At 48.2% G+C, this 14,643-nt stretch overlaps 1 protein-coding gene across 4 annotated transcripts in view; it reads right to left on the bottom strand.

The window, feature by feature from the left end:
- Positions 1–5,327: 5,327 nt before the first annotated feature.
- The window catches only part of AP1G2 (adaptor related protein complex 1 subunit gamma 2), a 29,213-nt gene continuing 19,897 nt past the window's right edge, over positions 5,328–14,643 (bottom strand). For 3 of the 4 annotated variants that reach the window (XM_039338095.1, XM_039338093.1, XM_039338092.1), the window contains 6 exons: positions 13,614–13,718; positions 12,013–12,163; positions 11,229–11,334; positions 9,588–9,754; positions 8,334–8,432; positions 5,328–5,548 (listed from right to left, as the gene is read on the bottom strand). In XM_039338095.1, coding sequence (XP_039194029.1) covers positions 5,444–5,548; positions 8,334–8,432; positions 9,588–9,754; positions 11,229–11,334; positions 12,013–12,163; positions 13,614–13,718 — 733 coding nt within the window. In that variant the 3' untranslated portion in view covers positions 5,328–5,443. The remainder of the gene's footprint in view (positions 5,549–8,333; positions 8,433–9,587; positions 9,755–11,228; positions 11,335–12,012; positions 12,164–13,613; positions 13,719–14,643) is intronic. The other variant, XM_039338094.1, reaches the window with a different exon arrangement.

Here is a 14,643-nt window from a genome sequence, read left to right as displayed (position 1 = left end):
TATTGTAAGGAGAGTTTAATGTTTGTTTGTTTTTTTAATTTGGTAATTGATCTCTTCGCCTTTCCTTTAACTATGTTTGTCAGTTTCAGCAAAGCTGGCTGGGGAATTCTGGGAGTTGAAGTCCACCCATCTTAAAGGGGCTCATATTGAGAAATGCTGCTTCAGCATTTCATGAGCCTGACCTGATGTCACAGCAGGTGAGCCAATGACTGACGTGGGGAGGGGCTTATTGGCCAAAAATCACTGGATTATTCTAGAATTATCTAGGGCAGTGTTTCTCAACCTTGACAATTTTAAGGCATGTGGACTTCAACTCCCAGAATTCCACAGCCAGCAATGCAATGCTGGCTGTGGAATTCTGGGAGTTGAGGTCCACATGCCTTAAAATTGTCAAGGTTGAGAAACACTGATCTAGGGGTAAAAAAGGTTTGTCTCATGATCAGACTTAAACACCTTGAAACGTGATGGAGATCAAGAGATGGAAGAAGAAACATCTAAAGGAAGCTCAGCTTTTTAATCTGAACACACCGTCTAGCTAACTTTGCCCTTCATGCTACATTAACCTGGCTGGCTCAGGGTGTCGATGGCCGAAAATTGTGACATAGATTAAAAAGGGGTGGAGCTTGGATGATGTGATTAGGGCTGCCATCTTGACTTCCGATTTAGTAGGGTTTTAAGATTTGTGGACTTTAACTTGCAGAATTCCTAGCCTAGGGGTAGGCCACCTTGGCTCTTTTATGACTGGTGGACTTCAACTCCCAGAATTCCTGAGCCAGCCACGCTGAGGGGAAAGGGAGAGGTTTCCAAACTGAGCCAGGCTGGCTCAGGAATTCTGGGAGTTGAAGTCCACAAGTCATAAAAAGGGGCCATCGTTCCCCACCTCTGGTCTAGGGCAGAGGTAGGCAACCTTGGCTCTTTTATGACTGGTGGACTTCAACTCCCAGAATTCCTGAGCCAGCCATGCTGAGGGGAAAGGGAGAGGTTTCCAAGCTGAGCCATGCTGACTCAGGAATTCTGGGAGTTGAAGTCCACGAGTCATGAAAGACCTAAGGTGGCTTACCCCTGCGCGGCCTAGCCAAACAAAGCATAGTGGTTTGCTTGATGTTGGTTGCCCTGCTGGCTAGCTTTCCTTTCTGGTCCAGCTGACCAGAGATGGTGGGAGTTGAGGACCTCCGTGGTTAGCTTTAACCACGGGTTTATAAACAAGACATGGGCTGGCTTGGAATATGGCATGATAAGCTGGACTATCATGGCAGACATCATGTGCTCAGGAAGACACAAGGTTTAGCCTCAATGCTAGACGTGAACTGGGTTGGAGAAACCTTGTGAGAAGAACTCAAGGGAAATTTGACTTCCTCCAGCGTCAACATGTTGGACAGCTGGGGTGGAAAGCTGGAGACCAGGGCAGGAGAGCTGGTGACTCGGGTTACCCATTTGTGCCCAACATGGCTGATTCATCCATCGGGATGTGAGAAGCTGGTGGGACTCCACAGAGCAAAGTTCCCCAATCTTTTTGAGTTGTGAGCACCAGCCAGCCACTCACAGGGCCCGGCTGCGAATACACTATGGACCGGTAGTGGGCTCCAGCCCACAGGTTGGGGATCCCTACCATAGTGGACACCTTTGTGGACCTTGGAAAAAGTGCAGAGAAGAGCAACTAAGATGATTAAAGGCCTGGAGACTAAAACATACAAAGAACGGTTGCAGGATTTGGGTATGGCCAGTCTAGAGAAAAGAAGGATTGGGGGGGGGACATGATAGCAGACTTCCGGTATTTGGAGGGACTGCCACAAAGAGGAGGGGGTCAACTTATTTTAAAAAGCGCCTGAAGGCAGGACAAGAAGCAACGGATGGAAACTAACCAAGGAGAGAAGCAACCTGGAATTAAGGAGAAACTTCCTAACAATCAAGACAGTGGAACAGCTTGCCACCAGAAATGGTCTCCTGTTTGAGCAGGGGGCTGGACTAGAAGACCTCCAAGGTCCCAGCTCTATTCTGATTTTAAGATTCTTCCCTTGGTTTAGCTCGTGTTATGGGGTCCGCCGAGGGATGCGTATCTGTGGGGCAATTTAGGCAGGGCCAGATCTATGTGTGTGGGTGTGGGAACCCTGAGTCAGAACCTCTGGATTGACTCTTCCGAGGGAGAAAATCCGTGCGCGCGTGCGGCTGTTGTCGATTCGACAACCGGCTTCTCTTTGCTTCGTTCTTTATTGCCATTGATTTCCATTTAGTCTCGCTGGGTTGTTGTGGAGTTTCCCCATCTGGCTGATCAATTGAATTGATTTCCCTGGCAGTTGAAGTGAGGAGAGAGGAAAAAGCCGCGGACGAGCGATCGGGGTTCCCGTATTTACACCTCCGCACGTGTGTGCGCACCACACGCGGCAACGGTCTGGCACTGCTCGCGCGTTGGGAAGTCCTGCTTCGAAAGTACACCGTAACAGAGGTCCCCAATTTACAACAGTGCTGTTCAAAGGTACAACTGTACTGAAAAAAAGACCTATGACAGGTTTTCACAGGGAGGACCTTTGCAGCGTCCCTACGATCGTGGGATGAAAATTCAGACGCTTGGCAACTGTTTCGGACTTACGACGGTCACAGTGTCCCTGGGGTCCGTGCGATCCCCTTTTGCGACAGGCAAAGTCCATGGGGACGCCACATTCACTTAACAACTAGGTTTACTAGAAGAGAAGGAGAAGAAGAGAAGAGGGGGAGGTGAAGGAAAGGAGGAGAAGAAAGGGAAGAAGAGGGAGAGAAAAGGAGGAGGAAGAGAAGGAGAGGAAGAAGGGGAGGAAGAAAAGGGAAGAGGGAGAGGTGAAGGAAAGGCTGGAGAGGAGAAGAAAGAAGAGAGAAAGAAAGGAAAGAAGGGAAGAGGAGAAGGAGTAGAAAGGGAAGAATAGAGAGGAGGAAGAGTAGAGAGAAGGAGAGGAAAGAAGAGGAGAGGAGAAGGGCGGAAGAAGAGAATGAGGTGAAAAAGATGGAGAAGAGAAAGTAGAAGAAGAAGAGGGAAAGGAGAAGAGAAGGATCAGGTAAAGAAGAGCAGGAGGAGGGAGAGGAAGAAGAGAAGAGGAGGAAGTGGAAAGAGGAAGAGGGAAAAGAAAGGAAGAAGAGGAAGTAGAAGGTGGAGGAGAAATGGAGGAAGAAAGGAAGGGAAAAAAAGGAGAGGAGAAGGAAAGAAGAGGGAAGAGAAGGCAGTTTTAAGTGAAGAGAAATTGCTCAAGATGAGAAGGTGAGACTCAAATCTAACAAAAAAAACTAACTAAAATGGGAGAAAATTCATTTAACATGTCTCACTTCGCAGCAGAAAATTTGAACTTGATTGCGGTCGTATGTCGAGGACTATAAAGATATAAGGGAAGGAGGCTTTTAGGCTTTCCATTGTATGCACATCAGGGAAGGCTGGATGGCCTAGCGCAGGAGTAGGCAACCTTGGCTCTTTTATGACTCGTGGACTTCAACTCCCAGAATTCCTGAGCCAGCATGAGGGAAACTTTGGCCCCTTCATGACTCGTGGACTTCAACTCCCAGAATTCCTGAGCCAGCATGAGGGAAACTTTGGCCCCTTCATGACTTCGTGGACTTCAACTCCCAGAATTCCTGAGCCAGCATGAGGGAAACTTTGGCCCCTTCATGACTCGTGGACTTCAACTCCCAGAATTCCTGAGCCAGCATGGCTCAGCTTGGAAACCTCTCCCTTTCCCCTCAGCATGGCTGGCTCAGGAATTCTGGGAGTTGAAGTCCACCAATCATAAAACAGCCAAATTTGCCTACCCCTGGCCTAGTGGGTAAATCAAGGCGGGGGAGGGGGCAACGTACAGGTAGTCCTTGACATACAACCACAATTTGAGCCCAAAACTTCTTGTCATTAAGTGAGACATTTGTTCGATGAATTTTGCCCCATTTTACGACCTTTCTTCCCTCAGGTGTGAAGTGAATCGCTGCACTGGAGAGGGTTAGCAAACCTGGTTGTTAAGTGAATCTGGCTCCCCCATGGACTTTGCCTGTCGCAAAAGGGGATCGCACGAACCCCGGGGACACTGCGACCGTTGTGAGTCCGAAACAGTTGCCAAACGTCTGAATTTTGATCCCACAATCGTGGGGACGCTGCAACTGTGAAAACCTGGCACAAGTCACCTTTTTTTCAGTGCCATTGTGACTTTGAACGGTCACTAAATAAACTGTTGTAAGCTGAGGACGGCCTGTATTAAGAAGCTAACATTTAAACCCCGATAAGCCTCAACACGTAGTAACCTGCTAGCATCCATCAAGGGCCAGGAAGGCTTTAAAAAGCCAAAGCAATCGAGAATGTTTGTTCAAATGAAACTGGATTTAGAAAAGAGGAACTTGAGCGCCATATACTAATTATGGTAAAATGTCCTAATTGTTACTGGAAATTAGGTGGAAAAAATATGCCAGCTAAGCCATGTTGGCGGAAGTTGGGTAACCTGGATAAGGTCACAAGGTGACCTAAACAGAGTTGGCTCAGGGTGGGCTTACAGAGAAACAACTACAGTCAGTCCTTGAATTACAACGGTTCATTTAGTGACTGAAGTTACAAATCCACTGAAAAAAAGGGACACGTCTGTTTTTCCTTCTCGCGTCCCTCGGGGTCACGTGATCAAAATCCAAAAGCTTGCAAACTGACATGTACTTGTGACAGTTGCAGTGTCCCGCGGTGGCGTGATCTCCTTTTGCGACTGTCTGACAAGCAAAGTCAACGGGGGGAGAGCCAGATTCGCTTAATGACTGTGTGACTCCCTTAACAGCTGCCATGAAGAAAGGCCTTAAAATGGATCACAATTCACTTAACAACTCAGGAACATCAATTTTGGACTCTCTTGTGGTCGTAAGTTGAGGATTGCCTGTATAAAAATAACTCTGATTAGTGGGTGCGATCGCTCTGTGGTCTTCCTTCCACTAGTCCTCGACTTAACAACCTCAATTGGGCCCAAATGTTCCATCGTTTAAGTGAAACATTCATTTTGCCCCCGTTTTACAACCTTGCTGGCCTCAGTTGTTAGGCGAAGTTACTACCCCGGTTGTTAAGTGAATCTGGCTCAACCCCCCCCCTCCTCCATTGACTTTGCATGTCGGAAGGTCGCAAAAGGGGATCACGTGACCCAGGGACACTGCGACCGTCATAAATAGGAGCCAGGTGTCAGAATTTTGATCATGTGAACACGAGGCTACCATGAAAAACGGTCACTTTTTTCAGTACTGTTGTGACTTTGAACGGTCACTAAGCGGATTGTTGCAAGTCGAGGACTACCTGTGAAGTCTTTTGTGAACCTGGTGTGTGTTTTCATTCACACCAGGCAAAACCAGCTTTCTGGGAGAACAAGACGTGTTTATTCAAAAGAGCATTGAAAGGGAACGTAAACACCACCAGCTAACTGAGGAGTAGCTATTACTCCAGGAACTGCTTGCTCCTTGGGTAACCTACTCTTCACTTCCACGCAGTCTCTGGGAACGAGTTGAGTTCTTCGACGTGTTGTACAACAGCCCCAGAAGGCAGCGTGTAGGAAAGGCGTAGCCTCATCCGGAGCGGGATCTGGGTTCAAGAAACAAGAAAAGAGGCATAACGTCACATCTCTGCGCTAACCAAACGCTTGGAGAATCGAAACGGATCCCAGCGGAAGCCAAAGCAAGGTGTTTTATATTGTACAGGCGAGTCCTCAACTTACGACGAGTTAGTTAGCGGCCCTTTGAAATTACAACAGGCCTCCCTAGGGCAGTTTACGCGGCAGATTCGAAGTTACGACAGCTGAGTCTCCCCTGCAGTCATGTGATTGCATTTGTTGGTGTCCCGTGATCAGATGACGGCAATGTAGGTTTTGCTCTTTGTTTATATACCGGAATCTAGATAATCAATTCCTTGATTAGGGAACCGCCAGGAAGGCCTTCCCTCCATCAGTGACACGGCAAGCCACTTGTAGAAAAATAGAGAGTGAGCCCTGATGATGTTGCCTAGCTGGGTGATGAAATGTCCGCAAGAAAACTACCAAGCTCAGAGGACTCCACAGTCTTCCTCCTCCTCCTCCTCCTCCTCCTCCTCCTCCTCCTCCTTCTCCTCCATAAAACCTGCTCCCTCCTAGCACTGATAGTGTTACCTAGTTGGGTCATGAAACGTCTGCAAGAAAACCGTCAAGCTCAGAGAGCATTTTCAGTCCTCCTCCTCCCCCCCCCTCCTCCTCCTCCTCCTTTCCATAAACCCCACTCCCTTCTAGCACTGATGATGTTCCCTAGTTGGGTCATGAAACGTCTGAAGGAAACAAGCAAGCTCAGAGAGCACCAAGGACCCCAAAGTCGTCGTTGTTGTCGTCGTCATCATCGTCACCCTCCTCCTCCTCCTCCCCCTCCCCCCTTTTTCTTCCTCCACTCCCTTCTAACACTGATGATGTCATCTAGTTGGGTCAGAAAACGTCTGCAAGAAAATTCAGAGAGAGCACCAAGGACCATACAGTTTCCTCCTCCTCCTCCTCGCTCCCCAGATACAAGACAGCTAAAGCAGGATCCTCTGATTGATGGGAAGGATCAGGAGAGGCCTTATAATGGCTGAGCATGGGTTTGTTTGCAACCCCAGGTCTACAGAGCCTGCGTCTTGAGCACACTCTCCTACTGCAGTGAGCCTGGGACCCTTTACGTACGGCAGGAGAGAAAGCTGAGCACCTTTCACGTGCGCTGTCTCCCGACGTATTCTCGGCATTACCTGGCATGACAAAGTCCCAAATAGCGCAGTCCTGGAATGTGCTGGAATCTCTAGCCTGTATACACTATTGAAACAGCGACGCCGACGCTGGCTTGGGCCTGTCGTGAGAATGGCTGACGGTTGGATTCCGAAAGATCTCCTGGATGGAAAACTAGTGCAGGGAAGGCGCCCCAGCGGGAGACCTGATCTGCGATATCAGGATATCTGCAAGAGGGACCTAAAGGCCTTGGGAATGGACATTAACAGCTGGGAACCCTTGACCTCCGATCGTTCAGCCCGGAGGCTAAAGACGCAGCGTGGCCTTCTCCAATTCGAAGAGACACTTGCGCGGTAGGCTGAGGCAAAGAGGGCCTGCCATTCTCGAATCGGCCTTTTGAGCCACACCAGATGCTGCTTTAGGACAGGGCTTTTCAACCTTTTCACCCACTGTACCACTTTGAGGATATGGCAACATCCGAGTACCACCCGTCGCCTAGCAAAGTGTCAAAAACTTGATGACAAAAAATAAAAAAAAGGAAAAAAATGATAAAGTACAGGTAGTCCTCGACTTACAACAGTTCACTTAGTGACTGTCCGAAGTTACAATGGCACTGAAAAAAGTGCCCCCCAAGCCACAGCCGAGCAAGACACCTGCCTACCCGCCCGGCCACGCTCTTCCTCCTGTCCGAGGTTTTCATTGTTGTGAGCATTTCTGTTGAGGATTGGCAGCAGGGATGGGGTGGGGGGTTGTTTGCTTTTTATTCCCTCCCCCGTCTGCTGGGTGGTTGCAGCAGGTTTGGGTCACTTCCCATGACCCTGGGACACGGTGACCGTCATAAATATGAATCGGTCGCCAAGCATCTGAATGTCAATCAGAAGACCCTGGAGAGGCTGCAACATTCCAGCTGATCGGCGCTTCTTCTGGGCTCAGCAGAAACACCAGGATCAGCGCCGCTTTCCAGCTGATTGGTGCTTCTTCAGGGCTCAGCAGAAGCACCAGGATCAGCACCGAGCTCCAGCTGGAGCCTGGCGCTGATCCTGGCGCTTCCGCTGAGCCCTGACAGCCCTGCAGCTCCAGCCGTCTCTCGCTCAGGCTTGTGCGGTGCTGCCACTGATTCAGCTCATTCCCCTCCCTCGCTACCGCTTTTCTAGGATGGTCGCGTCCTGTCTGCCAGGTGCCAATGTACCACAGGTGGTACCCGTACCACTGGTTGAAAAGCCCTGCTTTAGGACCTTTTTCCAGAGCACGATAGTCTCTCGTGACTGAAGGATGCCAGTGGTGATGATGCAGAACGGGACGGGGCCTGGAAAAGTCCCCTTCCGTGTCTCCAAACAGGTAGCCAGCTTCCCCTTCAATCATGAGCGGGTTAGAAAGAGGATCAAAGCCCTCCCTAACCCGGGGGGGGGGAGAATCCGCCTTAATCCACTGGCTGATAAAACTGGGGCTAAAGTACCCAGATGGCGGCTTTACAAACGCCTTTTCCTTCGCGGAAAACCTGGTGGAAGAATCTCCTTAGGACTATCTGGATTTCTGGAGGACCTTGGCGCAACGCCCCCAGGGGAGAAGCAGATTTGAAGCTGATCTCTGAACGAGATCACGCTGTTCTTTAGCAAGTCGATCTCTCCGATCCCCTCTCCCTGTTCTTACCTTTTTGGGGTTCAGCACTCGAATGACTTGAGTGATGGGGGAGCCTCCCTGGCTCGGAACGGTAGAGCTGCTGGGGGCTAAAAGTTCCACCTGGAAAGACTGGAAGGAGGAGGAGGAGGAGGAGGAGAGGAAGGTCAAACCACGTGGGAGAAGAGAAGGAGAGGATGATGAAGAGGAGGAGGAGAAGAGAAGAGGGAGAGGTGAAGGAAAGGATGGAGAGGAGAAGAAAGGGAAGAAGAGAAAGAGAAGGAGAAGAAGGGAAGAGGGAGAGAAGGAAGAAGAGAAAGGGAAGAGGAGAAGGAGTAGAAAGGGAAGAAGAGGGAGAGGAGGAAGAGCAGAGAGAAGGAGAGAAGAGGAAAGGAGAAGGAGAGGAGAAAGAGGCAGAAGAAAAGAGAAGAAGGAGAGGTGAAGATAAAGAGAGAGAGGAGAAAGTAAAAAAGGAGAGGGGGAGGATCAGGTGAAGAAGAGCAGGAGGAGAAGAAGAAGAGGAAGAGAAGGAGAAGAAGGGAAGAGGGAGAGAAGGAAGAAGAGAGAAGAGGAGAAGGAGTAGAAAGGGAAGGAGAGGAGGAAGAGCAGAGAGAAGGAGAGAAGAAGAAAGGAGAAGGAGAGGAGAAAGGGGTGGAAGAAAAGAAGAGAAGGAGAGGTGAAGATAAAGAGAGAGAGGAGAAAGTAGAAAAGGAGAGGGGAAGGATCAGGTGAAGAAGAGCAGGAGGAGAGGAAGAAGAGGAAGAGGAGGAGGGGGAAAGAGGAGGAAGAAGAAGAGAGGAAGGGGAAGAAGAGGAAGTAGAAGACAGGGAGGAGACGTGGAGGAAGAGGGGAAGGGAAAAAAGGGAGAGGAGAAGGAAAGAAGAGGGAAGAGAAGGCAGTTGTAAGTGAACAGAAATGGCTGGAGATGAGAAGGTGAGACCCAAATTTAACTAACAAAAAAAACATGTTTCTTCTTCTTCTTCTTCTTCTTCTTCTTCTTCTTCTTCTTCTTCTTCTTCTTCTTCTTCTTCTTCTTCTTCTTCTTCTTCTTCTTCTTCTTCTTCTTCTTCTTCTTCTTCCTCCTCCTCCTTCTCTTCCTCTTCCTCCTCTCCACAATCCCTCCTCCCTTGTAGTTTGGACAATGTTACCTAGTTGGACCAGGAAACCTCTGCGAGAAAACTCAGAGAGCACCAAGGACCCTACAGTCTTCCTCCTCCTCCTCCTCCTCCTCCTCCTCCTCCTCCTCCTCCTCCTCCTCCTCCTCCTCCTCCTCTTCCTCCTCCTCACCTTGGGCACCGCCACCTGCATGGAGAAGTTCTCAATGTCTCCGGGGCTGGTGTTGGTCACCGTGGCCGTGATCAGCAGCAACGTAGGTTCCCCCGGCGCCCGACTCATGGAAAACTCCAGCAGCAGCCCGTTCTGTTTGCAGACCTCCATGCGGGAAGGGGTGGCCTCTGTGGAAAAGGTGGTTCGTTTCAGAAAAGGTGGGTCTGGTCCAGACCGATGCAGAGCTAACCAAAGTTAACCAAAGAGAAAAGCAACCTGGAACTAAGGAGAAACTTCCTGACAGTGAGAACAATTAGCCAGTGGAACCACCTGCCTCCAGAAGCGGGGAATGCTCCAACACTGGAAGTTTCTAAGAAGAGACTGGACAGCCATATGACTGAAATGGTCTAGGGCAGTGGTTCTCAACCTTTTTAATGCCGCGACCCCCAACCGGTCGTAAGTCGAGGACTACTCAACCGGTCGTAAGTCGAGGACATTCTGCAAATGCAGCACCGTTTGCAGAATGGGACTTTTGGTGGGCTCAGCAGGGCAGAGACAGCCTGGACAATTCCTATTGGCTTTTGAAAGCCAATAGAATTAGACTCTATTCAAGAGAGTCTCTTCGGCTTTCAAAAGCCAATCGAATCAAAGGGAGTAGCACAGCTAAGGAAAAGGGGGGAAAAAATGGCGGACTGCGTTGTTTGGCGACCCCCGTGAAATGGTCGTTCGACCCCAAATGGGGTCCCGACCCACAGGTTGAGAACCACTGGTCTAGGGTCTCCTACCTGAGCAGAGGGTTGGACTAGATGACCTCCAAGATCCCTTCCAACTCTGCAATTCCGTATTCTAGTTAAAGGACTGGAGGCCAAAACGTATGAAGAACGGTTGCTGGAATTGGGGATGTCCAGGTTAATGAAGAGAAGGACGGGGGGGGGGACAGGATAACAGTGTTCCAGTATCTCAGGGGCTGCCCCAAAGAAGAGGGAGTCAAGCTATTCTCCAAAGCACCTGAAGGCAGGAGAAGAATCAACGGAGGGAAACTAATCAAGGAGAGAAGCAACCTGGAACTAAGGAGAAACTTCCTGACAGTTAGAACAATTAACCAGTGGAACAACCTGCCTCCAGAGATGGTGAATGCTCCAACACTGGAAGTTTTTAAGAAGAGACTGGACAGCCAGTTGTCCGAAATGGTGTAGGGTTTCTTGCCTGAGCAGGGGGTTGGACTCGATGACCTCCAAGGTCCCTTCCAACTTTATCATTTTTATTATCATAGCGTGACCGCGTTTCTCAACTTCGTCAACTTCGAAGTTTTTAAGTCCTAAGCCAGTAATGGTGAACCTTTTAGAGACCCGAGTGCCCAAACTGCAACCCAAAGCCCACTTATTTATCGCTGGGGGGGGCCAGGTGGGCGTGGCCCACTGGTTGGGCAGGGCTGTGATGGTCATGGCAGAGTGGGTGGGTGTGGCCAAGGTGGGCGTGGTCACCTCAATGGGGAGGGATGCCTGTGGGGGGGGGGGTGAGCAGGGCTGGGGGAGATCCAGGGGGGTCTCTGGCAGGTGGGTGGTAGGCAGGGGGCTCCTGAAAAGGCATCTTTGGGACAATTGTCACCTGGATGACGGAGAATTCCGTAGCTCTTTGCTTAACAGATCCCTGTAATTCTACCTGGAGTTTTTAGATCCTGAAGCAAACCAAGAAGCGAATGGGCTGGCTTGGATGGAGCCGGAGATGTATCGACAGGTTCTCCAAGGAGGTCCAAGAGATCGAAGACCTAGACAGAGAAAGACAAGAACCGAAGAACAGAGTTGGAAAGGGACCTCAGAGGTCAGCTAGTCCAACCCCCTGCTCAAGCAGGAGATTCCGAGATAAATGGCTGTCCAAGCTCTTAGAAACCTCCATTTGTTGGCGATAAACAGACCAAAGAGGAAATAGTTTTCAATTTCCGAGCAAACCACCATTCATGATCAGAACTACTGCCACCAATCCTGATCATAAATCGTGGTTTGCTCAGCTTTTGGGTGACCTCGAAATCCACTTTTTCTGCTGGACGCAAGGAAGAAAAAAAGAACAAGTTGTTTCTCAATCTCGGCAACTTTAAGAAGCATGGTGTTCAACTCCCACAATTCCTCAGGCTGGCTGGGGAATTCTGGGAGTTGAAGTCCACTCTGTAACTAAATGGTCCTAAGTCGCTTTATTCCTTGTCGTTGTAATTCCGAACGGTCACTAAATGAAACCGTTGTAAGCCGAGGACGACCTGTACCTTCCCAGCTGTTCTTTACAAGGACTTCAGTTTAACTTCGGCTAGCAATCACAGAGCAAGAAAAGAAATTAGGTTTAAAATTAAATCCCTTCTAGCAATAATCAGATGGATACTGTCTGCCTCTTCCATTCAGGATTTGATGGCTTCGCCTGCCCCCTGCTGCCCAAAGCTGGGAACTGCATCACCTACCTGGTTAGAGTCTTGCTGTTTGGGCTCTGTGGATGGCTCCCCCTGCAGGACGATTGGGGTAACAATCTCATTTCCATTCTGGTCTGTTTCATGGCTCTCCTTGTCCTCACCAAATTTCTCCACCACGGGCATTTTTTCCAGTATGGATGCTCTGGATGAGGAAGGGAAAACGGGATGCCTGTAAATGTCATTTTTCAGCCCACAAGACAAGGTGATTTGAATTACAGAATAACAGAGTTGGAAGGGACCTTAGAGATCTTCTAGTCCAGCCCTGCTCAAGGATTGGTCTAGACCAGGGGTAGGCAACCTTGGCTCTTTTATGACTCGTGGACTTCAACTCTCAGAATTCCTGAGCCAGCCTGGCTCAGCTTGGAAACTCTCCCTTTCCCCTCAGCATGGCTGGCTCAGGAATTCTGGGAATTGAAGTCCACGAGTCATAAAAGAGCCAAGATTGCCTACCCCTGGTCTAGACTCCAGATCTTTCTCTGCTGGCATCAGTCAGGCGTATGAATTGTTGGTGCGATGTTTCTCCACCTTGGCAAGCTTTCAGATGGGTAGACTTCAACTCCCAGAATTCCTCAGTGTGTCTTGCATGGCTGGGGAATTCTGGGAGTTGAAGTCCCCCCATCTTGAGGCGAACAGAATAATTAGTCAAATTTGTTCAAATTCAAAAGCATTCACCTTCCCTGGATGGCAGAAAATTAACCCAGAGTCTCCGTGCTGATTTAAACGGAAGGGATCCCATCTTTTTAAATGGAGAATTTATTTTTTTAAACTCAGCCCAAAGCATACGATGCCAAGGGGATTTCTGGGAGTTGAAGTCCACCCATCGTTCTCAGCTTTGCCAAGGTTGAAAAATATGGCGCTAAACTAAACTAAACCAAAATCCAAAACATAAAATAAAATAATAAAATAAACTATCAAATAAACAATAAAATAAAATAAACTATCAAATAAATAAAATAAAATAAACTATCAAATAAATAAACTAAACTATTAAATAAATAAACTAAACTATCAAATAAATAAAATAGGATAAACTATCAAATAAATAAAATAAAATAATCTATCAATATATAAATAATAAAATAAACTATGAATTAAATAAAATAAACTATGAAATAAATAAAATAAAATAAACTATCAAATAAAAATAATAAAATAAAATAAAATAAACATAATTTAAAAAAAAATCTTTACTGATCATATTACAAATTGCTATCTGGCAGTCTCTTTTGGATGGCCCCCAGTGGGATTGAGAGCTACACCAAGGATCTGAGGGAATTGGGCTCTTCTGATTTAAAAACAAATCAGGTTTCTTGTCCTCATTGTGTCTGCTGCTTTGGTTCAGCAGGGATTTTGGGATGAAGGAGGGTAAAAAGGGATTAGGAAGAAATGACATAAGCCCTAATGATGACAAAAGAGTAAGAAGGGCTTCCAAAGAACTATAAAAGCTCTCCTTTCCTTTGGTCCATCTGTACAGTTTGTTCCCACAAGGCAATGAGGACTAGTAACTTAGGGATTTGTTTGACATCACCACCAGCACCACCCCGCAGTAAGAATCATTGGGCTTTTGATGGACTCGACCAGCTAACAAGTACCTGAGGTGATCGTATTTTCGGAAAAGGGTGTTGTACTCCACGGCTCTCTGTTGTAATTCCACATCGTGGCAGCTACAATAAATGGAGACCAAACTCCGAATCCGGCTTTTAATTAGGGAAGAGGAAAGGGGGGGAAAAACGAGAGAAAAGGAAGTTACTCTCTCTCTTTTCTTCTTGATATGTCACCCCCTAAAGCCCTACTCCCCGGCAGTTTACAGGTAGTCCTCAGCTTATGACCACAGTTGAAACTGGTATTGTGGTCACTAAGCGATGCAGTCATGAAGTGAATGAGCACGTGACCGGACCCAATTTTTACAACCATTTATACCGTGGTCGTTAAGCGAATCCAGCTTTCCTCGTTGACTGCTTGTCCAGGAAAGTGACAAATTGCAGTCATGGGACCACAGGACACTGTGACCGTCGTAAAGGCGAGTCAGTTGTCAAGCGCCCGAAATACGACCATGGGACCATGGGGATGTATGCAGCTGTTGGAACTCCTAAACCAGGCCTGAAGTCAACATTGAGGAGCTCCGTTGTAACTTCGAACGATCTCTAAGTTACCGGTCATAAATTGAGAACTGGCTGCACCTAACAGGGCCTGGCTATTTACCCGGGAATGACAAATTTCCGGCAAGAACAAGACTCGACCACAACTTTAAACCCACTTCAAACGGTGGTTTTTTTTAACCAGCTCCAATTTTCAGTTCAATATGCAGCCCTCTGCAATCGTCACAGCTTTGGGCTTTGACTCCCATAATCCCCTGCCATCTGGGGATTATGGGAGTTAGGGGTTTCCCGTTCTGAGCCAGAGAATGAGAAAGGAGGACAAGGGCAAGGAAATCGTAAAAGGGTTTATCCTACTGGGAAGCTGAAGCTGCAGTTCTTCCAGGTGCCCACATGGTGGCGCTCTAACTTAAGAGAAAGGGTGCTGTAGCACCCTCTAGGGTCAGAGGATAGAAAACTCACATTTGCTGGGTCAGGATGAAAATATTGTATTGTACAGGTAGTCTTTGACTTACGAGTAGTTACT

This window comes from Crotalus tigris, unplaced genomic scaffold (assembly GCF_016545835.1).
Source record: "Crotalus tigris isolate CLP2741 ecotype Arizona unplaced genomic scaffold, ASM1654583v1 scf7180000017690.20705106771:4171800, whole genome shotgun sequence".
Classification (NCBI taxonomy): domain Eukaryota; kingdom Metazoa; phylum Chordata; class Lepidosauria; order Squamata; family Viperidae; genus Crotalus; species Crotalus tigris.
The sequence above is the reverse complement of the archived record's forward strand: the minus strand, read 5'-3'. Positions and strand labels throughout refer to the sequence as shown.